The 26,447-nt window shown below is 39.9% G+C and overlaps 2 protein-coding genes across 2 annotated transcripts in view; both read left to right on the forward strand.

Annotated features, from left to right (window-relative positions):
- Positions 1-6,848, forward strand: part of vps41 (VPS41 subunit of HOPS complex) — a 29,702-nt gene extending 22,854 nt beyond the window's left edge. Inside the window, exons 12-28 of the mRNA XM_041814750.1 lie at positions 697-826; positions 948-1,063; positions 1,150-1,268; positions 2,091-2,172; positions 2,280-2,372; positions 2,466-2,593; positions 3,730-3,874; positions 4,001-4,042; positions 4,131-4,181; positions 4,262-4,399; positions 4,709-4,763; positions 5,280-5,420; positions 5,526-5,662; positions 5,952-6,051; positions 6,145-6,189; positions 6,282-6,361; positions 6,508-6,848. Coding sequence (XP_041670684.1) covers positions 697-826; positions 948-1,063; positions 1,150-1,268; positions 2,091-2,172; positions 2,280-2,372; positions 2,466-2,593; positions 3,730-3,874; positions 4,001-4,042; positions 4,131-4,181; positions 4,262-4,399; positions 4,709-4,763; positions 5,280-5,420; positions 5,526-5,662; positions 5,952-6,051; positions 6,145-6,189; positions 6,282-6,361; positions 6,508-6,588 — 1,683 coding nt within the window. The 3' untranslated portion in view covers positions 6,589-6,848. The remainder of the gene's footprint in view (positions 1-696; positions 827-947; positions 1,064-1,149; positions 1,269-2,090; positions 2,173-2,279; positions 2,373-2,465; positions 2,594-3,729; positions 3,875-4,000; positions 4,043-4,130; positions 4,182-4,261; positions 4,400-4,708; positions 4,764-5,279; positions 5,421-5,525; positions 5,663-5,951; positions 6,052-6,144; positions 6,190-6,281; positions 6,362-6,507) is intronic.
- A 2,621-nt stretch (positions 6,849-9,469) lies between these two features.
- Positions 9,470-24,671, forward strand: LOC121527160. The gene is made up of 10 exons (XM_041813939.1): positions 9,470-9,573; positions 10,222-16,603; positions 16,692-16,794; positions 17,104-17,173; positions 17,261-17,369; positions 17,457-17,588; positions 20,331-20,420; positions 22,403-22,546; positions 22,669-22,853; positions 22,934-24,671. Exons 2-10 carry the CDS (start codon positions 10,223-10,225, stop codon positions 23,100-23,102), a joined length of 7,383 nt encoding a protein of 2,460 aa, XP_041669873.1. The 5' UTR covers positions 9,470-9,573; position 10,222; the 3' UTR covers positions 23,103-24,671.
- The last annotated feature ends 1,776 nt before the right edge of the window (positions 24,672-26,447 follow it).

The following is a 26,447-nucleotide window of genomic DNA, read 5'->3' on the forward strand; positions in this document are numbered from 1 at the left end:
GCTGCCAAAAACAGGCAATGGGGATGTAAAAGTGAATAGAAATAAAAAATTCTGGATTCTTTAGAGGGAAATTTACTAAACAAATTATAAATAAAGAAATAAACCCAGAGAGACATAATGATTGCCTGGAGTGAAAGTATTTATTTATTTGAGGGGAAAAAATGCTAAATCAATGTTAAAGGGGACATATTTTACCCTTTTAAGACAAGTTTATATTGGTCTCAGAGGTCCCCAAAACATGCCTGTGAAGTTTGTTGCTGATAAAACACTCTAGTATTGGATTTTTGCATGTCTAAAAAGCCCTCTGTTTCAGCCCTTCTCAGAATGTGCCATTTCTGTGTCTGTGGCTTTAAATGTTAATGAGCTGTCTGACTCCGCCCCTAACCACGCCCCTCTCAGCAAATGGATGTGGAGGACTTTATTCTCTGTGTTAAACAGTAAACATTCAATCATTAAACTAATGTATACAAGCCTAGAAAAGACAGCAGAGCGGTGGTAAGGAGTGTAAAAATGCTGAAATGATGACAATGAAACATGACAATAGATAATGTAATCACGTAATGTAAGCTTCTTTACAAGAGACAAATAGTTTTTGAAGCATTTTCAAAAAAACTGTGTACAGAGATTGCAGACAAATGTAGAAGTCATGGTGTTTATATGATCACACAAAATCACGATGAATAATCTTGTGTGCAGGATGAAGAGTTTCGTGCCCGGCCTCGCCTCGACATCATCCAGCCTCTCCCTGAGAGCTGCGAGGAGATCTCTTCCGACGCACTGACTGTGCGCAACTTCCAAGACAACGAGTGCCGAGACTACCGCCTCGGTGAGACTATAAAATCTGCCCTCAGAGAAATGTCACACAACCTTTTACTGCACTCTGATTTCATTATGCATCAACCATCAAATGTCAGCTGAAAGAGGCATAAATGCATTTTCATTAACAGAGCATTCAGAGGGAGAGTCACTCTTCTACATCATCAGCCCCAAAGACATTGTGGTGGCCAAAGAGCGAGACCAAGATGACCACATCGATTGGCTGCTGGAAAAGAAGAAATATGAGGTCTGTGCAGATAGATTTTATGAATGTTTCGAAAGGTTACAGCCTCCTATTACGAAGTTTAATTATGTGTCCTGTTACTGTGGCAGGAAGCTTTGATGGCTGCAGAGATCAGCTTTAAAAACATCAAGAGACATGACGTTCAGAAGATCGGCATGGCTTATATCAACCATTTAGTAGAGAAAGGAGACTATGACAGCGCTGCCAGGTGGGTTCAGCATGTTCTGACTAGAACTGTATGGATGTATGAGTATATATATATATATATATATATATACTAGATTTTTATTCTTTACAAAGTTTTACAGGCAGCTGGTGTTGATGAGATATTTCAAACTTTCTGTTTACTTTTACATGTCTAGAGTCCATTAATCTGAATTTCTTTAGAGTACAAGATCTTAAAAATACAAGTATTATGCTTCTATCTTTATTTTCTCTAACTTCCCCTAGATACTGAAGGTTAGATTTAAGTTTGTAATGATCCTTTATTAAGAAAAGAGGGTGGTAGCAGGCTGTATAACATTTTAAGTGTGGATATTTTCAGGATAATGGCGCTGAAATAAGTTATTATGACCATATATGATCAAAGTCTTTTCAAAGCTTAAACTAGTAAGTGAACTGGGGCACTGCTAGCCTTGTGTGCCCTCTGATGATGCTGTTATCCTAGATGCAAGCAGCCCACGTTCATGCCTGGTGGCATGTGGTTCCTTTCCAGTATTTCATTCCCCTACTCTTTTCATTTTCAGTTTCCGACTTCATCTACTGTCCCATCTACATAAAGGCATAAAGTCCCAAATAAATCTAAATAAAAACACCAGCAAGTTAACTTTGGAGTTATTGTTGGTCTCCAACCATGACTACTAAGATGGGAATTAAATTTTAAATGCTAAGTCCAACTTTGTTCACATGCTGAATATCTTTCCTTATTCATTCATGCATATGACTCTTCAGCCATGTCCATGTCCACTGCATATAAATAAAGCTAAATATTCTTGGTCAGTCTTAATAATTTAAGTGCTTCTTAATACAGAAAGTGTCAAAAAGTTCTTGGGAAAAACATGGAACTCTGGGAAAATGAAGTTTACCGATTCAAGACCATTGGACAGCTGAAGGTACGCACTAGCCTCTGGTTCAGAATGTCTTTACTTTGTTGGCTATAATGATGTTGTCCATGAATTAAGTATTTTTTTATTTTTTATGTCTCTTTCTCTTATTTCAGGCCATCAGTCAGTATCTGCCCAGAGGAGATCTGCGCCTCAGACCTGCCATCTATGAAATGATCTTGCACGAGTTTCTCAAAACTGACTATGAGGTACTTCAACCCCCAGTGGTGGTGACATCATGTTAACTGACTAGTTTGATTGTCATCTGATTGCTTGTCTTGCTTCCTTTGCTTTCATTAAAGGGCTTTGCAACACTGATCCGGGAATGGCCCGGTGAGCTTTATAACAACATGGCCATAGTTCAGGCAGTCACTGATCACCTAAAGAGAGACCCCACTAACAGAACGCTGCTCACCACACTGGCTGAACTGTGAGTAAACTCTGTTTCTCACAACCTATCCATTTTGATCAATATTTAAGGTTTACTGTTTTGTGTTAATCTATATGGAGTTAGGTATTTTTATTTGGTGTTTTTTTATATTTCAGGATTTATGCCCGAATTCCCTGTCCTGCCCTATCATATCCTATCCTACCCTACCCTACCCTACCCTACCCTACCCTACCCTACCCTACCCTATCCTATCACACCCAACCCAGATTAATTCTACCCTTACCCTACCCTACCCAAGTCAAGCCAGTCTAATCCAATCCAATCCTTTTCCTATTCTTGCCTAGCCTATCCTAGCCTAGCCCAGCCTATCATATCCTATCATATCCAGTCCACCCTAATCCAATCCTTTTTGATCAATATTTAAGGTATACTGCATATTCAAACACATAAGTGAACAGGGAAAATTTGAGTTGTCTTTTTGTCTGTTTTAGGTGTCTTTATTTGTTATTTTTCATATTTCAGGATTTAGGCCCAAATTTCCTGTCCTATCCTATCCTCTCCTATCCTCTCCTATCCTCTCCTATCCTATCCTATCCTATCCTATCCCATCCCATCCCATCCCATCCTATCCTATCCTCTCCTCTCCTATCCTATCCTATCACACCCAACCCAGACTAATCCTACCCTTACCCTACCCTATCCAAGCCAACCCAGCATAGTCCAATCCAATCCTTTTCCTATTTTTCCCTATCCTATCCTAGCGTAGCCCAGCCTAGCCCATCCTATCCTATTCTAGTCTACCCTACCCAACCCAATCCAATCGTTTTTTATTCTACCATGCCCTATTCAATCCTGTCCTTTCCCTATCCTATCCACCCCACCCCAACCTAACCTAAACCTATCCTATCCTGTCTTACCTTATTTTACCTTACCCTACCTTACCTAACCCTATCCTATCCTATCCAACCCAATCAAACCCAACCCAAACCTATTCAGTCCTATCCTGTCCTACCCTATCTCTATCTAAGTATTTTCAATACATGGGGAACTCTGTGTGTTATGGTATTATGCAGAACTGAATCAACTCTTATCATATTTCTGAAGGGCCTGTTATATTTCAGGATTTTTAAACTGAGAAAATCAGTTCTTACCAACTTGTCTGCCTTTGATAACAGGTACACATATGACCAGCGGTACGACAGAGCTTTAGAGATCTACCTGAGACTGAGGCACAAAGATGTTTACCAGCTGATCCACAAACACAACCTGTTCTCCTCCATAGAAGACAAGATCGTGCTCCTCATGGACTTTGATAAAGAGGTAAAATCCTGATCATAGACAGAAGTCATGCCATTTTTTCATTTTGTCATTTAAATTTAAAATTCCCCTGTGAAATATTAATCTATTTCTGTCTTAGTAATACGTTTTCTGTTTGTCTATTGCCAGAAAGCTGTTGACATGCTTCTAGACAATGAAGACAAGATATCCGTAAGTGTACCTTGCTTCTTCTAGTCTGTAATGAAATGTCTGGGGTGAATCTGCTGCCTGTTGATGCTGATTATCTCCTCTCACAAAGACTGACAGGGTGGTGGAAGAGCTGGCAGACAGGCCAGAGCTTCTGCATGTGGTGAGTTGATATACTTGTAAATGCAATCAAATTCACTCTTGAAATTGAATTCAGAGCTTATTACTCTTTCTGCCTCACAGTATCTCCATAAACTATTCAAACGGGATCACCACAAAGGCCAGAAATACCACGAGAGACAGATTGGCCTTTATGCCGAATACGACCGTCCAAATCTGTTGCCTTTCCTGAGAGACAGCACACACTGCCCCCTTGAAAAGGTACATGTTAAACTACTGCAACTACTATGGTTCATACTGGTCACCTTTGGTGCAGTTACAGTAAAGCCAGAATGAAAAAAAATTCAGGGGAAATTTAGTGATGCTTTTTAAATCATATTCAAGGCACTAAGGTCAAGCAATTTGATCCTCATCATAATGTTCACATGCTTTACCATGAATCCGTCAATGTGTTATTGTCTTTGTCTTGTATTATACATATATATTGTTTGTGTTATGATGCTATGGATCTATGTTTTTAAAAACGGAAATAAAGGAACTCTTAGTCACTCTCGGCTCTTTTCCTCCCAGGCTCTGGAGGTTTGTCAGCAGAGGAACTTTGTAGAAGAGACTGTCTTCCTGCTCAGTAAGTTTCAGTCAAGGGTATATTATGTAACATTTCCACCCTAAAACGTCAAAAATCTAACACCTATATCATGTATGATTTATGGAGTCGTTTGCTTATATCATCCTGATGTTTCTATCAAATGTCTGGATCTTAAGAATTCAATAATTTTGTTTTATATTTCATTAAACAGCATTTTTGTAGTGTAATAACAACAAAAATAACTTTTTATTAATTTATACAGCACTTCTAGAAATTAAAGGCGCCATAAAACACCAGAACATTAAAACAGCAAAGGACCTCAGCTAATAAGAACCCATAGACCAAACTGCTTCATCTTTGCTGATTTTGTCCTATATAAGCATAATACATTTTTGTTTGTTTTCTGATCAAAAAATCTAATCTTGCTGTCTTTTAAAAGTCAAATATATCTTTGATTGTGAATCTGTTGTGGGAAATTTCAAAAATAAACCTTGCAAAGCAGCTGAATTGGCCAGATTTCATGTCAAATCAAACTAACATTAAATGTGTTTACAGGCAGGATGGGTAACTGCAGGCGAGCGCTGCAGATGATCATGGAGGAGCTGGAGGATGTAGACAAAGCTATCGAGTTTGCCAAAGAGCAGGATGATGCAGAGCTGTGGGAGGACCTCATTTCTTACTCTATTGATAAACCACGTATGAGACGCTCTGCTATCGATTCTTAACCTTGTCTTATATTTTTATTCTTGATTCTGTTTTTTTCTCGCTTATGTAATATTCTTGCTGCTGTTCTCTCTTAAGCATTCATCACGGGCCTTCTTAACAATATTGGCACTCATGTGGATCCCATCCTGCTCATCCATCGCATTAAGGAGGGCATGGAGATCCCAAACCTCCGAGATTCACTAGTAAAGATCCTCCAGGACTACAACCTGCAGGCAAGACTCTTTAGTGATGCTAACCATTCAAACATTTGACTTTCAGCATATATGCATATATAATTTATGATAAGAGAAAGACCATATGTCTTTTCATCTATGAGAATCTGAATCTTAATAGGCAACAGAAATCACATTTTAACATGATACTTGGGTCATTTATCCTGTTTTTTATTTGAAAAGGATACATCACTCCAGCAATGTGGTTTATTTTAGGACAGGCTTTTAGGATTTAATGCAGTGTGCTTATGAACTGTTTGTTATTTTTTTGTGTTGTTTTTTTTCTTAGATCCTTCTGAGAGAAGGCTGTAAAAAGATCCTGGTGGCCGACTCCCTCTCTCTTCTCCAGAAGATGCATCGCACACAGATGAGAGGCGTCAGGGTCGATGGTGGGTGAATTATATCTGAGAGTATTCCTGAAGCAGAATCTGTTTAAGTAAATTTGATTAATATTCAAATTAAAGTGTTGCTTTTCTTTACAGAGGAGAATATCTGTGAATCCTGCCATGCCACCATATTACCATCAGGTGAACTTTCTTTGTAGTCACATCCAAGCATTTTATTATTAGGTGCCATTTAAAAACATCATGACTGATAATGTGGCAAACCTGTATTTCAGATATGGCCAAAACCTTTAACGTGGTGGTGTTTCACTGTCGACACATGTTTCATAAGGAATGTTTGCCATCTGCAGGAACAGTGAGTGTCACTCTTCATTCAGTTCTTTTTAACACAGCATATGGCTTCTTTTCTTTGTTTCGCACACAAGGAAGTTGTCTATTTGAAGAAAAGAGGGCTGGAAGATTATCTGATGTTGACTTTGGTTCCTTCTCCCTCATTCTCAGATTCCTGGAGTGCAGTTTTGTAACATCTGCAGTGCAAAGAGACGTGGACCAGGAAGTGGAATCCTTGAAATGAAAAAGTAATGCTGATAAATGCACTTGCAGTTTTAGTTTTGATGCCTTTATCCCCCCTCCTTCAAGATGATGTCCCTTTATTGTCAGCTGTCAGTATATGATCAATGAATATATCAGTCAGTGAGCTGCACACAGGCAAAAATGCATACTATTTATATTGGACTGTCTGTTTATTTACAGCTAACAACTGTATAGCACTGCACTTGTTCTGCTTTCCACTAACGTGATTTGTCTGCAATGTCTGAAAAATAAAAACATATAAAACTGAAGACTTGGGTTTGTGTCTGATAGGGCTGGACATTAATCACAAATTAAATTAAATTGCATCATGGCCTGCTGCAATTTTTAAATCCCAGAGGTTGAAATATTTCTTTAACTTGAATGTGTCAATGTACTAGTTTAATAAATCCATTTTTGGCAGCGCCAGAGTATTTATGCACATTATGCAAACATTCAAGTGTTATTTTTTTATTATGGTTTACAAAAATCCTCCTTTTTGTGTTTTATGAATCAAAACGAGTGACATAAAAATGATAATGCCCTTCAACAAAGCAAATGACATCACATTTGCAGTACGAGCAAAAATAGTTCTATCTAAAACTGATAAAGCCTAGCGTTACTTCATGAAAGTCATACCCCAGCTATGATCAGCTGGCAGCCAGCCTCACCTCCCCCACCCCAGCTGCCTCCTTTACAGCTTGAAGCTTGATGCACCCCCATATTCAGATTCATGCTACTGTGGATTAATTGCTTTGGAAATAATTTCATTGTTTTCAATACACACAGTCTAAATTGTGGAATTATTTATTGCTTGAATTTGTCAAAAAATCCATGAGATTAACCCAGGAATAGTTGTATATTAAATCGCAATTACAATATTTGGGAAAAAAAATCGCATTTAGATTATTTTTGCAAATCGTTCAGCCCTAGTGTCTGATAATAAGTTTGACTGTAACCTCATTAAAGTCAGTCCTGTCATAAAATGTCTTTAAAGCTTGTGCTGGGCATATTCAGAAATTTAGTCAGTATTTATATCAAACATTAAATACAAGAATCATGGCAATGAAATGTGGCACATAATGTTCAGAGAGTATGTCTCAATATATCCCAATGTTCAGTCCATCAAAACGCACAAATTTTTGGAGCTTGATCTGACTTGATTTTTCACGTTTTATATCTAGTACTACACTGCACAGCTATATGATGTGTGGATGTGGGAGCGCTGACAACAGCTGTTTTACAGCTTGCAGGCCAAAATGACCTGAACCTGATTTTTTTTTAGTCAAAAACTATTTTTTTCTTTATTCATTGTTCAAATCTGAGTTTGAACTGCACAAGTCACATTAAAACCTGATCTTTTCAAACAGATTTGGGCCGCTTCCATATGCAGATCACAAAGGATCTATTGAGCTCAGTCATAGTGACCATGGGGTTCTTGGTCACCACTCTTTTCTCAATTTGGCTGGACAATCAGGTCTTGGAAGAATCGTGGTTGTGCCAAACTTCTTCTTTTTGAGAGTTCTGGAGGCCTCTGTGCTCTTGGGAACCTTGAGTGAAACTGAATTATTTTTTGTAGACTTACCCAGATCTGTGCCTTGCAACAATCCTGTCCCTGAGCTCCACAGGCAGTTACTTTGACCCATGGCTTGGCTTTTACTCTGATATGCATTGTTAGCTGTGAGGCATTAAAAAGAGAGGTACCATGTTGGCATTTCCAAACCATATCCAGTCAATTTATGTGACCACAGGTGGACTCCAATCAAGGTGTTTTAAACATCTTAGCAAATACTGGGGGAAATGGGAGGCACCTGAGCTAAAATTCAGGTCTTTTGCAAAGGGTCTGAACATTTACAATACTGTGCTGAAGTTTTAGGCATGTAGAGCGCTAACGGTTCTTCACAGGTCCTGATGTCCCACAACCCCAGACTGAAGAGAGGAGGGAGGGCGGCCAGAGTCAGTGTCGGCACATTTGACATGTACGTGTATCGCTCAGTAGCCAAGGTTGAGCATAACAGCATTTCTTTTGTCCGGGCCTTTGCATCCCTGGTCATATGCCCAGGAACCACCAACAGTTTTCAGGTGCTTAGAACATACACATGACAACCAGGGGGTTGTGGCAACCCGCCCTAACAGTACCCTAGGCTATGTTTAAGCGCCACATCTACCCATAGCTCTGCCCTGAAGCTGTGGTTTTTGTTTTGTTTCCATCAGATTGCTTTTCATATCCTTGGTAATGTACAACGACATCCAGAGCATGACCCGGGTTGTGTCAATCCTCCTTCCCACTCGACTGGGCCCTCAGGTGGGCATACTCGCCATTACACACCTGACTTCAGCCTCAAATTTGGGCCCAACCATGCCTTAAACTTCTGCACAGTGCTGTATGTTGATGGGATATTTCTTTTTTTTTTATTTGTAATACATTTGCAAAGACTAAAAAAAAAAAAAAAACAGTTGTCACCTTTTCATGATGGGTTTCATGGATGTTTATTAATGAGAATTTAAAAAAAGTATCAGGCTGCACATAATAAAGTTGAAAAAATGAAGGGGATCTGGAAATTTTTTTAATGTACGGTAAAACATGCATTTAATGTATAATTGGGTATTATTTGTATGGGTATTTGGTAGGTTCTGTATATTTAGTTCATTCTAAGACCGGAATTTTGCCTGTATGGCTTTTCAACTGACCTTAAGCACAAAATTGGCAAAATAAACAAAGACATTTTATTGTTCAAATTCATTTTTTTAAATCCAGATTGTTTTCTTTAAGCCTCTGATAAATAAAATCTGATTTAAAAGGAGTAAAATATCTGAAAAAATCCAAACTATCATCTCGATTTTGAGTGTGCCTTGAGGGGCGCTACGTCACATCCGCCGTTTCCCTCCGGAAGTACAGTTAATTTTTATTCACAGGAAAAAAACAGCTGTTGTTGAAAAAGAAAACATTAAAGTGAGTTTCCCTGGCGCATGCCTTGCCTTCATATCCTCACAGACGTAAGTACTGCAAGAAGTCGTCTTTATACTGCTCTCTTTGTCAGTCTGGATGCTGTTTTTGCTCACTTGAACGGCGAGTCTCGTCTCGCTCATTTGTTGCGAGTTAGCTGCTGCTAGCTTTAGCACCCACCGCTGTGCACTTCCAGCTAGCATGCTAGCCACTCTGTGCTAGTTAACTGGACATTTCTGTTTTGTCAACAACTCCGAGTGACATTAAACTCTCTTGGCTGTCAAGTAGTGTCTAGGAACACTCGTCAAGGTGGGGAATAAATGAGTATATATGGGTGGTACATTGTGTGATTCTCTAATCTCATTTTTAGTGCGATATTTCTCTGTTTATGACCTGATGCTAGCCTTCATATAATAACCACATTAGACGTTATATGACTGCAATTTAATGTTCCTCATTATTATATAAGTTTAGTCCTGTACGCAGTTGCTCATTTTGTTGAAGAGGATGATTATGACCTCTTCTGCAAAGGCATCCTTTCTTAATGCCATATCATTATTCTGCCAAATAAACTGGAGGAAGGCTTGTTACTTCATCTTAATCATACTAAACATTTATTTAGAATCACGTCTGACCTGCTCTGTTATCCTGGGTGTTGTGCATGGTATAGTTATTTTATTTTTGTCTAATATTTACAGAATGCCAGCCTCAAAAGGAGCAACAGCTCCTCATGACTCTCAGCCTAATATGAAGAGGCTGGATGAGGATGGGGAGGCTCTGCGATCCAAAACTGCACCAGCTACCAACAACAGATCCCTTGAATCAGGAGAAACAGAGGAAAAAACAGCAGCTCCCAGGGCTAAGATAAAACGATCTGCTTCACCAGAAAGAGGACTCAAACCTGCTAAGTCACCCAAACAGAGTTCCCCTCCAAATGATTCCAGCAAAACCATTTCTGATCCGCCTGTTAAAAAAGCCAAGCTCCTACAAGCCACAAGTGCCTCCTGCGGAGAAGCTCCCTCACAGAAAGTTAACTCCAAGGCTTCCCTGAAGCGAACAGCTTCCACAGAGTCTGAGGATGAATTTAGTTGTGATGGCAGTAAGACTGACCTCTTCAGAGAGAGGGATGAAGGTGACAAGGCCCGCTGCATCCGGAAATATTCAAACAAAGTCAAAGCTAAGCGCAAAGCTGAAGAGCTGCCATCTGACCTTCAGGAAGCAAGCCAAGGTTCACCATCTGAACCAGCAGATGCTATTCAGATGGACCATGATTATGGTAGAATTTCTGATTTGTCGAGTACAAGTGAAACTTGTCAGGATGAGAAAAATCAACCTGTTACTGGAAGTGAGCGACAAGAAATTTTAGCTCATGCTACGCACGCAGAGACAAAGGAAAGTTTGGTCCCTGCTGATGTGAGTAAATGTCAGGAATTTAAGAATTTAGAAAACCAGAAGCCCGTAGATAATGAAGTACCAGCATCGTGTAGAGAAAACTTAGAATGTGTTGGCAAAGTTACAGTTACACCTTGCATCACATCTAATGCAAAAGAGAGTGAAAAGACAAACATTGAAGAGTCTTTGAAAAGTCAAAATCGTGCAGATTTTGAAATTAAAGCATTTCCAGAGGAAATAGTCCCTTCTTGTGCAAGGGAGGAAAACAGAAACTGTGAAATTATAGCACAGGCAAACATAAAGGCAGATTCAGCTCTGCCAGATATGAACAGTAAAGCTGACACAAATGGGACCTCCGAATCTTTTACTGAGGGGTTAAAGTTTGAGATGATGTGCAAAAGTAAGGAAGTGGGGCACAGCGTACCAGAAGTCACTGAAGTAGCTGATAGAGAAGCATTGTCTCAAGACAGACGCATAGCTAGAAGTGAAGAGAGACATACTGAGGAAAATGTCACAACAATATCTGATGGCAACCCAATGGCTCAAACAGACCTTAGTTTCAAAATTCAAGTTACTTTCCAAGCAGAATCAAAATCTGAGCATCTACAGGATGGCATAAGCTGTGAAGTGCCAGATAGAAATGACCACTCATGCGAGGTTAGCAAAATAGTCAGAAAATCTGAAGAAAGCGAAAAGAAACAAGTTGAGTTCCTGCCATGTCAGACTTCTGATGGACCTCAGTCTTTATCTGAACTTCAGTTGAACCAAGAAATAAGGGACAAGACGACTGAAATCTGTGAAGAAACCCTGACACCAGATTGTAAGGCTGCTGAAGAGCAGACTCACAGAGAGATGCTTTCTGATTGTGTCACAGTCTCAGAGGGTCAAATAGAGATGGACACGCCGACTAAAATAACATTGGAGGAGAGGTCTGACTCAGCACAAAACCATGAGAACCACAGAGTGGCTGAGAAAGCGGCAGAAATACCTGCTGAAGTTGAAGAAAATTCCACTGCTATGGAAGAAGAAAACAAAACTGAACAAAAAAATCAAGTCAAAATGCTACAGGCGTCAGCCACGTCACAGCATAAAATGTTTCATGAATCCACTGCAGTGGGAATGCAAAGCCAAAAAAGCAAGGAATCTACAATGCTAAATCAGGATAATGTGTTAAATTCCCAAACAATGGAAAACGAAAGTGAAGTCATATTTGAACTTGCTACAGGACAGGAGAATCAAACATCAAACATAAGTAACAGAGCATCTGCAGTTCAAGTTAAAAGCCAGGAAGTCACAGAATTCTGCACTGATCTATCAATTCAGAGTCAACAAGAAGTCATGATTGATAGCTCAAAAGTATTGGATAATCCTGACATTTTAACAGTTGATCCTGCTAGTGGACCTGAAAGTGAGGCTTCAATAGCATCAGACATTTCTACAAAAGAAGAACAAAGCCAGGAAAGTTCACAAACTAGTGAAAGAACCATAGGCATACCCAACAAAGTACAGAGACTTCCAATTAGAAACAATCAAAGCATTAAAGATGAAGGCTTAGTTTATGGTGCTGCTGAGGCTCAAATAGAAGTGGACCAGCAGTCTACAGTAACAACATCAGGTGTTTCTGACTTGGCACCTACTGTGGAAACACAGGCCAGAAGGATCCAAGAAGTCACTGAACCTGCAGCAGACACACCTGAAATGGTTCAAAAAAGCTCCATGATTCAGACGCCTGAGAGTAACAGAAATGAAAAGGAAGGAAGTAAAAAATGCATCACTGTAACTGAGAATCAAAGTGAAATGGATTTGCATATGGCGACAACACCAGATGAGGTTTTTAATGCAACAAATACAGTAGGAACAAAGGTGCTGGAGTGCAAAGAAGCCACTAAACCTGCAGCAAACACATCTGAAAAATTACAAAAAGGCCTAATGAAACCAACTCTGGAGACTAATGAAAATGAAACCACAGTTATCACAGAATGCATCACTACAAGTGAGAATCAAAGAGAAATCAACTTGCAGAAAGCAACAACACCAGAGGGCTTTTCTGATCAAACAAGAGTAGAGACACAGAGCCAAAAAGGTCAGGAAATCAGTCAACTTATAACGGAGACTAAAGTACAGAAGGATTTAATCGTTGCCAATACTGAGAGGAAGGAAAACCAGAACAGAGTTACCACAGAATGTGTAGATGTGTCTGAAAATCCAACAGAAATTGGTTTGCAAGCAACAACAGCATCAAATGAGATGTTTGCTCCAACATCACCAGTGGAAATACAACGCCAGAAGGTCTATGATCCCAAAACAGTAGATCTGGTGACTTCTGGGTGTGATGGTGTTCCAGATGTCATAAATATTGACACTGCAACAATAACAAAGGAGATTTCTAATGAGGCAGAACAGCAAAACCAAGCGACAGTCAATGCTGTGGAACCCGGTGTGGCCTTATCAAACTGCATCTCGAAACCACTTCCTTTGTCGGATTCTGAGATTCCAAAAAATCAAAACATGCAGCCAAATTCAAAAGCTGAGAATATCCAAGCAGATATGAATCTGATGAGTGAATCAATACAAAGGACAAATTCTGTGTTTCAGGAAGAAGCAGAGAAACAAGTTGTTACCATTGTCAAAGAAGAGGATACAATTATTTCCTCTGCTGAAAAGGCTGAGGAAAAAGTCAGTCATATTGAAGGATTCAGAGAAGGAACTGGAAACAGTGAAGTGATAGTTTTCGTTTGCAACCAGCCAGACGACATGGATGTTGTAATTCAGGCTTCAGAAGAGCAGATTAAGACTGTCAACCAGCCAGAGGTTGAGATCCATGAAAACCAGGTTGTCTATGAGCCCATTAGTAGTCCAGAGAGTAATGATGATAGAGAGATTGCCACAGTGCCAGAGAACCATAGTGGCTTGTCTTTACTGGATATACAAAACACAGAGATCCATCGGATTGTTGGAGGTTCCTTTACAAATGAAAACAACAGGGAAATTTGTTACCAACAACCGGGGGCTGTTGAGCAACAGATTTGTACTTCAGATAGCCAAGAGGTTGAAATGGAAGTAGAGACTTTATGTGTGCCAGAGAGTTGTGTCTCTGCAGAGTTGAAGCAGAGTGAAACAAGTGTGGATGTAAAACAAGTGGCAGTGATCAGCTCTAGCGACGACATCAGCTTGCCAGATGGCCAGTCTGAAGCTGAGAAGAGTGAGAGGAATGGGCATCCAGTCTGTGTGGGTGCCACAGAGGTAACTGTGGAGGCACAGGAGGACCCTAGGCTTCAGGAAGTTGCAGACATCACAGTGACAACTACTACAGCAACAACTGAAGTTGAAATACCCGACAGTACATCAGAGGAATTTGTTATCTTGGAACCTGTCCCAGAGAGTGAAATTTCCTTCGATATTGTCACCCAAGCAGCAGCTGAATCTGGGTTGTCAGTCTCACTTTCAGAGCAGTTAAATCCAAACGGTGCTTTAGTGAGTGAAATGGAAAATCAGCAGGTTTTGAATGGCTCCCTGCAAACCATTGCCATCCCTGAGGCAAAAGTTCAGCAATGCCAAATGCCTTGCAATGTCAGCGATCCAACAGCATCTAATTCAAGCGAAGCTGTAGGGTGGGAGATGAGATATGGGGCTGAAAATCAACCCCAAGAAGGTGTGGAAGTTATTCAAAATACTGATCATGGCCAGCAATCCTCAACTGACTTAATGGAAGTTAATACCTCAGCAAATGCTCGAGTCATTAATGAAGACTGTAATGCACTGGTAATAGGGAACTCTGGAAATGAAATGGTTTGCGAAGAAGTGCAGATTTTGGAGGAAATAGAGATAGGTCGAGAGATTGTTGTAGCAGAGGAGGACAATGAAGAAGATAGTAACATTTCAATAGTAGAAAAGCCACAAGAAACACCCACAGTGGTCCCTGCTAAAACCTCTGAAGCAAATGTAGACAAGGCAAAGAAAGACGAGAACTCTGCTACCAACTTGAAGCAAACTAGTACAGACGCAAAGTCTGAGGATGACAAAAAGGGAGTGGAGGCAGAAAAACCCAAGAAACAAGAGATGAACACCCAAGCCAGAACCAAGGCTCGCCTGGCAGCTCTGGCTGAGCAAAAGGCTGCAGCAGCCAAAAGACAGCCAAACAGGCAGCAAATGAACCTCTTAGCCCTCTGTCAAGAGATTGCTGAGGACATAGCCACTGACAGCATGCTTTTGAAGAGGATAGAGGAAGAAAAGCAAGCATCAGCAGCAGCCAAGAGTGCGGCGGCAGTGGCATCAGCCGCCGCCAAGAGTGACACCACCACAGAGGAAAGTCAGCCTGAGAAAAAGGCAGAAGCGGTCACTGTTAATGTTGCTACACCTGCTGCACCTGAAGAGTGCTCTACTATTGCCATCTCTGCTACTGAAGAGGCATCTTCATCCCAGGTCTTCACAGTTGCTCCAGATGAGTCTAAACTCACTGGAGAGACTCCAAAGAGGCGTTTTTTCATCACACAGGTTTCTGTGCCTCTGAAAGCCCATGAGAAAAAAAAGCTAACAAGATATCAGAGATTAAGACAGGTGGAGCTGCAGAGAGAGAAAATGTCCTGGGCCCGAGTAAAGAAACTCAAGTCTGACCAAGCAAATCAGATGTTTTCAGACATGGATTGGCAAGGACCCTTGTCTTCATTTTCTGTGACTCCTTTGTCTGTGACTCCTCAACCAGCTGCCAGTCCATCTAAAACACCTCTCCCAAGTCCTTCCTCAACTAATGCACCTGCAGCACCAAAGGCGGAAGTTGCCAAGACTGACAGTCCTAAGGCTGAACCCACTAAAGCCGAATCCTCTAAAACAGACCCTGTCAACAAGGAACCTGCCACAGCTGAACCCACTAAACCCGAGCCAGCCACCATTGAAACCTCCAAAACTGGGACTCCAGTAACTGAAACACGGAAATCTTCCAGACTAAGTAAGGCCCAAGCCTCCAAAACAACACCGACTACTTCACACCCCCAAAAAGTGACTAAACCACCAGCCAAGAGGACCCTTCCAGCAGTTCCCCCTCCCATGCCAAACGGACTCAAAGCTCAAAAGCAGAAGCCCATTGAGTACATTCCATACAAACCCAGGCCCAAGTATTCCTTTGATGATTTTGTACTAGATGATGACCCTGTACCTGTAGCTCCTGCAAAGCCCACGCCTCAGACACGGCCTGCACAGCCAACAAGACCAAACATTCAGTCAAACCCCACAGCTCAATCTAAACCCGCAGTTTCATCACAACTTTCCAACCAAGCAAATCTTAAAGCTCAGACCACACCTGCTCGACAGATCTCAGGTCAACCAAAGCCTTCTAGTTCCCCGAGTCCACAGTCAAAGACTGCTGTTGCAACAACACCCCAGTCAAAGACCACAACTACTGCCCCAGCTTCTTCAAAAGTCATCCCTGCAGCTCGAACTCAATTAAAGGCCCCTGTTTTGATGACTGCTCATCCAAAAGCTGTTACAGCTGCAGCTCAGGCAAAGCCTGCTGCTTCTGCTTCCCCTCAGTTAAAGCCTGCAGGTAGCGGGAGTACACCTGAGATCAAGCAGTCGGCTTCAACAGCACCTCAGCCAGCTGGTTCAACCACGGCTGAAACAAAGCCCGCTGCTCCTAAGGCTGATGCTCAGAAATCCTCAAATTCAACGCTAGTGGAAGACAGCAAATGCAAGGTAAAGCAATTATAAGTCATGATGTGATTGTGTAAAAAAGCATTGCTGAATCAAGATGTTAAAATGCTCTCCTTTTTTTTTTACACAGGAAACAGCTGATCCACTTCCATCAGCTCCCACCTCCTCTATTCCCTCTGAAGTAAACTCCAAGGAGTCCATTATCACACCGAAGTGTGAAGAAAAACCCGCTGGTATGTATTTATTTGCAGTTGGCATGATTTCTTCAAACATCTGCAACGTTGTTGCATGACTGTTTCTGGCTGCAGGATATCTTTTAGTTAGTTATGATCCTTTTTGTGCCCTAAAAGCACTTCATTCTTTGAGCTATTGAAATAAAAAGCATCCAGTGATGTGTAAGGACAGTTTTTGTGATACTTTTATTTTTTAATTAATGACCAAGAAATACAAAATTATTTGACTTATTAAATAAGAGCTTGGGTGTAAATATTCTTCTTGTACAAAAATGTGCCAGTTTTAAAAGATCTCACCTTTTCTCACAGCTGCTGATGTTGATCCTTCTCCTGAGGATGAAGCAAAAAAAGACAAGGCATCTGAAAAAACTTGTCAAGTGTAAGAACTTAATCTTAAGTCATTTGACATGTTTTTCCTTGAAGCAATAAAAACCTGGAGTAAATGTGATGTACGTTTGTATTACAGCAGAGCAGTGATGCAGACAGATGGTGAGACTCCCCTCTCTGAAGCTGCTCTGCAAAAAGAAGTCAAGAAACTAAAGGAGGCAGATAAAGATGGCACCCAAACCATTATTGTAAGTGAGTTATTGTCCTCTTCCAACCTTTTGGGATTCAGATTTAGCTTTAACAAGGGTTCTGTTGTTTTTTTTTTTGTCTCACAGGATGCAGGGCAGAAGCATTTTGGAGCGGTGGCCTGCAGTGTATGTGGGATGCTGTATTCTGCTGCCAACCCTGAAGATGAATCTCAGCATTTACTTTTCCACAACCAGTTTATCAGTGCCGTCAAATATGTGGTAAGAGCAAGTTTCCCTAAATGACACGTGTCTTATTTGTCTCGCCTACAGTCTCACAATATTGACTCATCCAGGAAGTCGTGAATGCATTTACTGAGCAAGCAGTTGATGTGCTGAGTACTTCATTTCAGGATTAATATTTGTTGTGTTAAGTTAATGCTGGAGCGAGAAATTGAACTTTGACGCATACGTGTTAAAGGCACTAAGAGTTTGAGTTTGAGTATTGTGTATCGAGTGTGGTTCAGTTGATCCATACCAAGTATAAGAGACAGGGTGGCATGTAGTAAAGGATTTTTTGAATGTACTTTCTCAATATCAGGTACATATTGCATTTCCTTATAGGATTACTCACCTTTGAATAAATATATTAAACAGAGCAGTCTAAAGTATTACGAAGTGCTTGCTTTTGAAGTAATGAATCACACAAAGTCACTTAATCTGGTCATTAATGTTTTAATTCAGTGTTTTCCAAACTATTTTTGCTGGGACCCCTTTGGCAGATGAAAATATTTTCAGGCTCCCTCACTGCACATAAACTTTTAAGAATGTGTGAATGGACGACAAACATATGTCAGTCACGATTTTTGCATGCAAGTTCCCATTTTTTAGAATTTATCCCAACATAAGCCCCCATAATTTTGTAGAAACAACAACCATTGGATTAAACAGTCTTAACATTCAGACTCACCAAAGATGAATGATTCTCTGAAAATTAAAAAATAGTGAGCGTCTTTTAGGGTTTGTACTTTCAGTCCTGCAGTAATTTCAGTGACTACTTTGGGCTTGTTTTGTGCTACAGATCTTCTTGAGTCTCTGCAGCTGTGAGGTAGCCACTCTCTGTAAATTTTTACTGTCCATCTTTGATCTGTATTTTTTATGATTGAGGCAACAGCAGAAAAACCTGTCTCATTCAGGATGCTGCAAAAGGGAGAACTGTGGCCAGGGCTTTCCTGCCAAGCACTGACTACTCATTTTCCACTTGAAACCAATATTAGAATAATGTGTTGGACTGGAACTGCATAGTTGAATCTAAGGTGGCATGAATCTGCAGGGCTGAAGTCATCAGCTGGTGCTGCTTGTCCCTGCCAGGCTGCACACCCCATCATGCCCCCCGGGGTGGGGACCCATGGCCCACTTTCAAAACCACTGTTTTAAATACCCACTGCACTTCTAGTATAATATTTGTTGTCAATGACATCTTTCATCTGTCATCTTTTGAAAGTCTTAAATTGGACTTTTTAAATTTAAGGCCATAACAGGAGTTAGGTTGCGTCCCATGGTGGCCCAGGTTTATGTCCGGCCTGTGGTTCCTTTCCCACATGTCTTTCCCTAATTTCTCATCCCTGTTTCTGACTCTATCCACTGTCATCTTCTGTAAAATAAATGCACAAAAAGAGCCAAAACATATGTAAAAGAGTAAGGCCTTAAAATATGTAAAAAGTCTTATTTTTTATTAGAGACTGGTCTTGAATTTTAGAAAGCCCTTTGATATGTCTTTATCCAATCTTGACACTCGTTCAAAGCGTAAATCATCATTATCTAACACAAATCTAATAGGACATGTCAGTATGCTGCCATTGAAGACTAACACTTTAAGATTTTGTCTCTAATTTTATTTCATAGTAGTTTTGTAAGCACAGAATATAGTTGTAGTTTGATGTCAGTTTTTTTCTTATTATTCATTTTATTTTCAGTGAGCTAAAATGATTTTTGCATTTTAGAATTAGGTATTTGGTTAGTTTTAATTAAGTATAATAATAACCTTGTTGCGGGGGTGAGTGTTTGTGAAGCAAGGCACAAGTTGTGCTACGTTTCAGTGATCCCCAGGAACATATTCCTCAGATACACGTTCTTCTTTCTAAAAAACAAAACATTTTCAGTCAAATTCATTCAATTTCCGTGATTTCCGCGTTAAATTGTAAATTCCATTTTTATCGGCCAATTCCGCCATTCCATCCGTGATTCCGTTAACACAGAAATCATAGGGCCCCAGATGAAGTGATCCCACAACTCTGTTGGCTTCAGGGATTGAAGAAGGGGCTTGGCAGTGCCAGCCAGGAGGACCATGCTGTTTCTGTGGACTCTCTCCCACAAAGCTGTAATGCAATAAGAATTCAAAGACAGGGAAATCATCCATGTTTTCACAGAATCAACATGAATTTCTTGAGGCGTAATGGCGGTGGAACTTCTTCATGGTCCTGTCATGGAAATGTAATGTCAAAAAACTTTATGACAGTTTTTACCACAAAGAAACTGCACATACCAATTCTACTGGTAACTGCATAAATATATTTAAATTTTCCTTTTATTGTCTGTTTACAGTTGCCATCTGAGATTGATAAACTAGCAGAAAATCTGCACTTGCTGTTTGTGTCACTGAGTTGTCTCTGTATGCTCTACTGGAGATAAGAGAGAGAGAGAGGGAGGTCTACTGTTAGGTTTCTCCTTAGATAATTGATTGATGCAATGTAAAATTTTACATTTGAACTTTGAGCAGCTGATTTCTCCGAATACTATTCTGCACTCTCACTTTTACCACATCATGTAGACTCAACTGCTGAGAACATTTAGTAAATTTTCCTACTTTTTGTTTGTCTGTGGTGTGCATCTGTTAAAATGGGGTGTCCTGTTTTTGTCTTTTGTCTCTCACATTCTTGATGTATATATTTGCATCTTAAAGACAATAAGAGACTTGCTCTGGGGTCTCTCTTACATAAGTAAACTTTTACCCTTTTTTTTCAGGGATGGAAAAAGGAGAGGATTCTGGCAGAGTTTCCTGATGGCAAGATCATTCTTGTCCTGCCAGATGATCCAAAATATGCTCTGAAGAAGGTAACGTATGCTTTGAGCAGAGGTCAGCAATCTTTTTGGTTGAAAGAGCCATTTTTGCCCGTACTCCCTTCCAGAAAATCTTTGCCATGCCGCAAAACACATTTGAACCTTCTGGTGAAGGTGACGCAGTCAATTAGCCAAAGTTTTTGTCTGTCAACATAACTGATTAAGCTAAGGTATATGGCCATCCATTGATATGTTTGAGCTCACTGATAACTTTCCACTTAGTCATTATTTTATTCTTACTTGGCATTTTAATCATAACTTTCATTTTGAGGCATTTATGGATTTAGAATCACAATAGAACCAGCTGTGTACATATTTTTATTTTTATCTATAAGTGCAATTATCAGCCAGTAATTATTTATTTTTATGCTCATTATCATTATTTCTTTTTTCATCCTCACACACTCGTTACACCAGCTGTCAGAGTTAATGCAGTAGTAGCCTGCTGTTCACCTACAGATGAAACCTTCTCTGCTTCATCTCCTCTCTCTATGCTGCTGTCTGTCTGTCTACATCACATATATATGCAGTAGCAAAGACACGTTTTGGCCCGACCAATAACAGCAGCATCCATGATCGTGGGGTCCCAGACTGCATCAGCAATAGAGTCAGAAGGACAAACCGGTTCAATCACAATAATCATTCCAAATATCCATGAGGGAGTAGAATCAGCTTTTTACAGCTTTTCTCCCTCTCTCTGAGTGACACATGTCAGCACCATGGACAACGAAACATCAACACACGTGACATTTACAACACTAATGCACACTTCTACACCATACCTTACATTCATACGTGCCAGAAATATTTAAGTCATCATCAAATGTATCAATCCTCTGAATGATAAAAACAACTGCACAGCAGAGGGGAGAATAACAATAAAATGTGAGCTTATCTGTTTATTTGGTTCAGACAGCCCACTACTGATCTGTTGGACTCCTTTCTCTCTTCACCCGACTGATGCTGTTAGGTGTGAACTTGTCTTAGTTTTTCATGCAGTCATTTACGCTGTCATCGTTCACATTCTCTGCTGACATTACTTTAGTCCTCTGATGGTGTGATGGATCCACCGGCTTAGTATGAAACTTGGCAAAGTTGATCGAAGTTTTCACATTCCGACCTTCCCTCTTGCTGCTAAACCAGATATCAGATATTCAAAACTTGCGTGATGAGCACAAAACTCCTGTTTCAGATGTCATTTGTGACAAAACCTGACCTTTGTTTCCAAGACAGGAAAGTGTCAATAGGTGCTGCGCCATAGAGGCACGATCTGACACATATTTAAGTTGATAAAATAGGCCTATTTTAAAAATAAAGTCATAAGTGAATGAAAGAGCTATGCGTTTTATGGATAAAATATACAGAACTATCTCAACTTATGATTAGAAAAAAAATACTTATTTATTTCAAATTTCTGGCACAGCTGCGAAGGGGCTGGTTGGGAGGGGCAAAAGAGCCACATGCGGTTCCAGAGCCGTGCCTTAGAGGAACCTCTGTCTGAAGTTCACATTTAAAGTGTTATTTCTGAGCACATCCTAGCTGAAAGGCAATTGAAATGTATTTTAAGACTGAAGTATATACGTATCATTGCTGGGTTTTTAAGGTAAAGTAGGATGAGGGATAAATATAGATTAATGTTTGCCTTCCAAAATGTATCGTGATTCTTAAGGGGTTGTGGTTTGTAAATGGTTGTGAATTTTGAATTGCTGACTTCAGGCTGTGCAAATATTATTTACCTAAGTTGTGCTAGTTTTAAAGCTGTACAGGGCAGCACTATCATTAAACAGCAGTATCCTGTGTAGCATCCCAATATAGCCAGGGCCTTTATACATTTGTTATTAAATTAGCAAACAGCCATAAAGTGCTGTGAATAATCACTGTGTCAACATCTGAGAGCCATGTAATGCATTTTTGGTTTTGACAAACAAACACAAGTATATCGTTTGTTCACTACACAGCAACTGTTTGATTCTCAGGTGGAGGAGATCAGGGAGATGGTGGACAATGATCTCGGCTTCCAGCAGGTGGAGACCAAGTGTCCCTCTCAAACCAAGACTTTCCTCTTCATCTCCAACGACAAGAAAGTGGGTGGATGCCTTATAGCAGAGCACATACAGGAGGTGAGACACTGCAATCTTGTTTCAGCTAGAACAAGATGTTTTTTGTGTGCAACTTATTGTGGGGGAAGAAAAGAAGACTTGATTGCAATAGTTGATGTAAACTGTGTTTTGGTTACTCACAGGGGTACAGAGTGATCGAGGACCCTGCACCTGAGGGTTCAGAGGGAGAGAAGCTGATGTTTGAGCGTCAGAGAGCTTGGTGCTGCTCAACAACTCCAGAGCCGGCCATTTGTGGCATCAGCCGCATCTGGGTGGTGAGCATGATGAGGCGCCAGGGAATCGCCTCACGCATGCTGGAGTGCCTCAGGTCAGTGCATCTTAAAGTCTTCTAACTTGATGCCATGCATAAGACAAATTAAATAATTCATGCATTCTTTTCTTGCACAGGAACAACTTTGTCTACGGTTCATACCTGAGTAAAGATGAGATCGCTTTCTCCGACCCAACACCTGATGGAAAACTCTTCGCCACACATTATTTTGGCACTTCTCAGTTTTTGGTTTATAACTTTGTGAGTGGAAATCCTTCATCCAAGCCCAAAACTGGTGCAGTATGACAGTCTACAGGAAAGGTAACTTTGGATAGAACTGAGACACTCGCTGACCAATGGGAGGCCCCGTCACTAAGTGGTGTCTCACAGAGAACCTGTATTTGTTTTACAATTTGATAAACTGTAAATTACTCCTTTGAGAGGACACATTTGTTCAAATCTCAGGGTGAAAACAACAAGGTGTTGTTTAAAAAAGAAAACATTATTAATTCACCCTTTAATCCCTTCCTGAATAGTATTTTGGAAAAAAAGAGTATTTTCTTTATACATTTTTAAGTAAACAATTGGTCTTATTAGAAGTTTACATGCATGAACTGACAGCAATAGAAAACAGAGCATTTCATTGTTCTTTTAATCCCTGAAAGGCTTACAGTTGACAGCACTGATGAAAGATTTTTTCCCGTTTTTTAAATGGTTTTACTTAAAGCTCCTGTGAGGAACATCAATTTGCGTTGAGTTTGGCACCCCCTATGGACCATAAGTACCTCCTAGCACTTGTTGATCTGGTCCTGTGTATGTGTTGTAACGTTTCAAACAAAAACAAAAAAACATCCTTTTTGCTTTTAACAGTTATGTCTAATGCTTATCGATGAGTGAGGATTTAACGAAGAACAAGGCTGTTCTTGCAGTGTGCTGTTCATTACTTCGTACACCCTGTTGGGACGTTTCAGGCATTAAAACAATAGAAATAATCTGATGCCATTGGACTTGTTTTCTTTTTAACTCATGAAGATGCCTCAGCATGGATTAATATTTTTTGTTAACAAGTGAAAAACACCTCACAGGATCTTTAAAGAATTAACTAACAATGTGTTCATCGTAGAGGGTTTCTATGTTTATTTATGTACTGTTAAAAACGTGCAGATAAAAACCACACAAAGTTTACGGTAATGTGCGGTTAAGACTGATGTTTCTCCTCACTTTATTTCACGGTCCTATTTTATCTTAATATTTCAAGCCCATCATTTTTAACCATTTTCACTGGTTAGTCTCATTTCAACCATCGGTTTGGAGCGATGAGGGTCAGAAGAACTGTAGCTTGGGCATTTTATCGTGTGCTCTAATTTCTTAGATCACTTTGCCTGTTTTCCAAGCTGAGCCATATACTGTACACCATTTAGCAGGGCATTGTAGCCTATACTGTATGAGTGATCTTTTTTAACCTCACAAAGGCTGTCTATTGCTTTGTTTGTGCCTGAATGAATAATGTGTGACATAATTTTTTTGTTTGCCTGCCATACTTCATGGCTTTTTATAGCGTTAGTCTAGAGTATCATCCTCCTATTTCTTAGTAAGAACGAATTAAAATGTATATCAAATTATCATGTAGATTTATGAATACTATAACAAAATGTCTAATGAAATGATGTGCACCATCAGGTTCTAACAGGTGTTTAAATGATGGTCATCTATGAGTACAAACAGGAAGATTTTCTCAGTGATTAACACAAGGGGTTTGAGATGCCTCACAACACAGATTTCCAGTATCATTGTAATCCATCCCTTATTTTCTTCTCCCCTCTTGTTGCTTTTAGAAGGATGTGTCGTGTAAGAAAAGAACTTTGATTTATACGAAGCTGTTATGTAAATATTTATTTAAATAATAAACGATTTAAAACATTTTTGGTTGCCTTGTTTTGTTGGAGAAAGCAACAGGTGAGTGTTTCACCTTTCTATGTAGTTTTCCTACTTTTAACCCCATAACTGCGGTCCAGCCTCCTCACTTAGTCACTTGTTGTATTAGCCACAAGCGCCATCTAGTGGAGTTTTTATGAAAAACATTGTTTTCAGTGATAAAAGATACAACCTAGCATTCATTTGATGTTTAAATTAATTCTTATCTCCAGAATGTTAACTGCTCTTGAATAATAATTTCAGTTATAGATTGCATGAACAGTGCTTTGAAAAAAGCACTGTTTTTTCCCTGATTATTGTTTTCATATTTTTCACACTTCAATCTTTCAGATCATCAAACAAATTTCAATAAGACAAAGATAACCTGATTAAATACAAATTGTTGTTTTTAAATGATGATCATCCAAACCTACCTACCCCTATGTGAAAAAGTCATCACATTGTTAAATCATGAATTAACTGATTCACTTAACCAGCCAAACCCAGGCCTGATTACTGCCAGATCTGTTAAATCAAGAAATCACTTGACTACAGTAGGCTAATGTAGGTTAAAATATCTCCAAAACAACACGTCATGCAGCCGTCTAAATAAACTGAAGAATAGATGAGAAACAACTCATTGACATCCATCAGTTTGGAAAGGGTTACAAAGCCATTTCCAAGGCTTTGGATCATTGGTGAACCTTCCCAGGAGTGGCTGGCCTACCAAAATTACTCCCATAGCACATAAAAACTCATCCAGGAGATCACAAAATAACCAACAACGACATCTAAAAACCCGCAGGCTTCACTGGCCTCAGTCAAGGTCACTGTTCATGATTCAGCAAAAAGACAAAGACATAGAGGCTTATCTCACATTTGCCAAAAAACACCTTGAGGACTTGTTGGGAAACATTCTGAGGACTGATGAGATAATAGTTGAACTTTTTACAAAGTGTGTTACAGCTGCAGTAAAACTAACACAGCATTTCATCAAAAGAACATCATACCAACAGTCAAGGTGGTGGGAGTGTGATGGTCTGGGGAAGCTTTGCTTCTTCAGGACCTGGACCACTTCTCATAGGTGATGGAACCATGAATTCTGCTCTCTACCAGACAATCCTCAAGCTCAAGCACACTTGGGTTATTTAGCAGGACAACGATGTAAAACACACCAGTAAGTCAACCTCTGATTGGCTTAAGAAAAGCAAAATGAAGCTTTTGGAGCAGCCTGGTCAAGGTCCTAGGGTCAGGGTTGAAATCACAATAAAATGCTGTGGCATGACCTCAAACAGGATGTTCATCCTAAAACGTCCTCCAATGTAGCTGAATTAAAACAATTATGCAGATTAGAAAGGGATGAAATTCTTCCACAGTGATGTAAAATACTCATTGCAAGTGATCGCCAGTGCTTTCTCACAGTTGTTGCCATCTAGAGTGGCACAACCAGTTATCAGCTTTAGGGGGCAATTACCTTTGTATGTTAGGGCCAGGTCAGTTTGGATGGCTTTTCCCTTCATAAATGACATAATTTAAAATTGCTTTTGTATTTACTGGGGTTATCTTTGGCTAATTTGTTTGATGATCTGAAACATTTAAAAGTATTAAATATGAACAAAAAAACAGGTGGCAAATACGCGTAGGCACTGCACAGGCTCACTGTTCACATTATTAGGTATACCTGCTCAACGGCTCATTAACACTAATCTAATCAAATCTCAATCTAATCAGCTAATT

Source organism: Cheilinus undulatus, linkage group 19 (genome assembly GCF_018320785.1).
Source record: "Cheilinus undulatus linkage group 19, ASM1832078v1, whole genome shotgun sequence".
Lineage (NCBI taxonomy): Eukaryota > Metazoa > Chordata > Actinopteri > Labriformes > Labridae > Cheilinus > Cheilinus undulatus.

Coding starts and splice junctions, on each gene's coding strand:
- LOC121527160 (XM_041813939.1), top strand. CDS start 10,223: ATGCCAGCCTCAAAAGGAGCAACAGCTCCTCATGACTCTCAGCCTAAT. Junction 16,795..17,103: donor GTGTGAAGAAAAACCCGCTG/GTATGTATTTAT, acceptor CTTTTCTCACAG/CTGCTGATGTTGATCCTTCT. Junction 22,547..22,668: donor TAGCAGAGCACATACAGGAG/GTGAGACACTGC, acceptor GGTTACTCACAG/GGGTACAGAGTGATCGAGGA.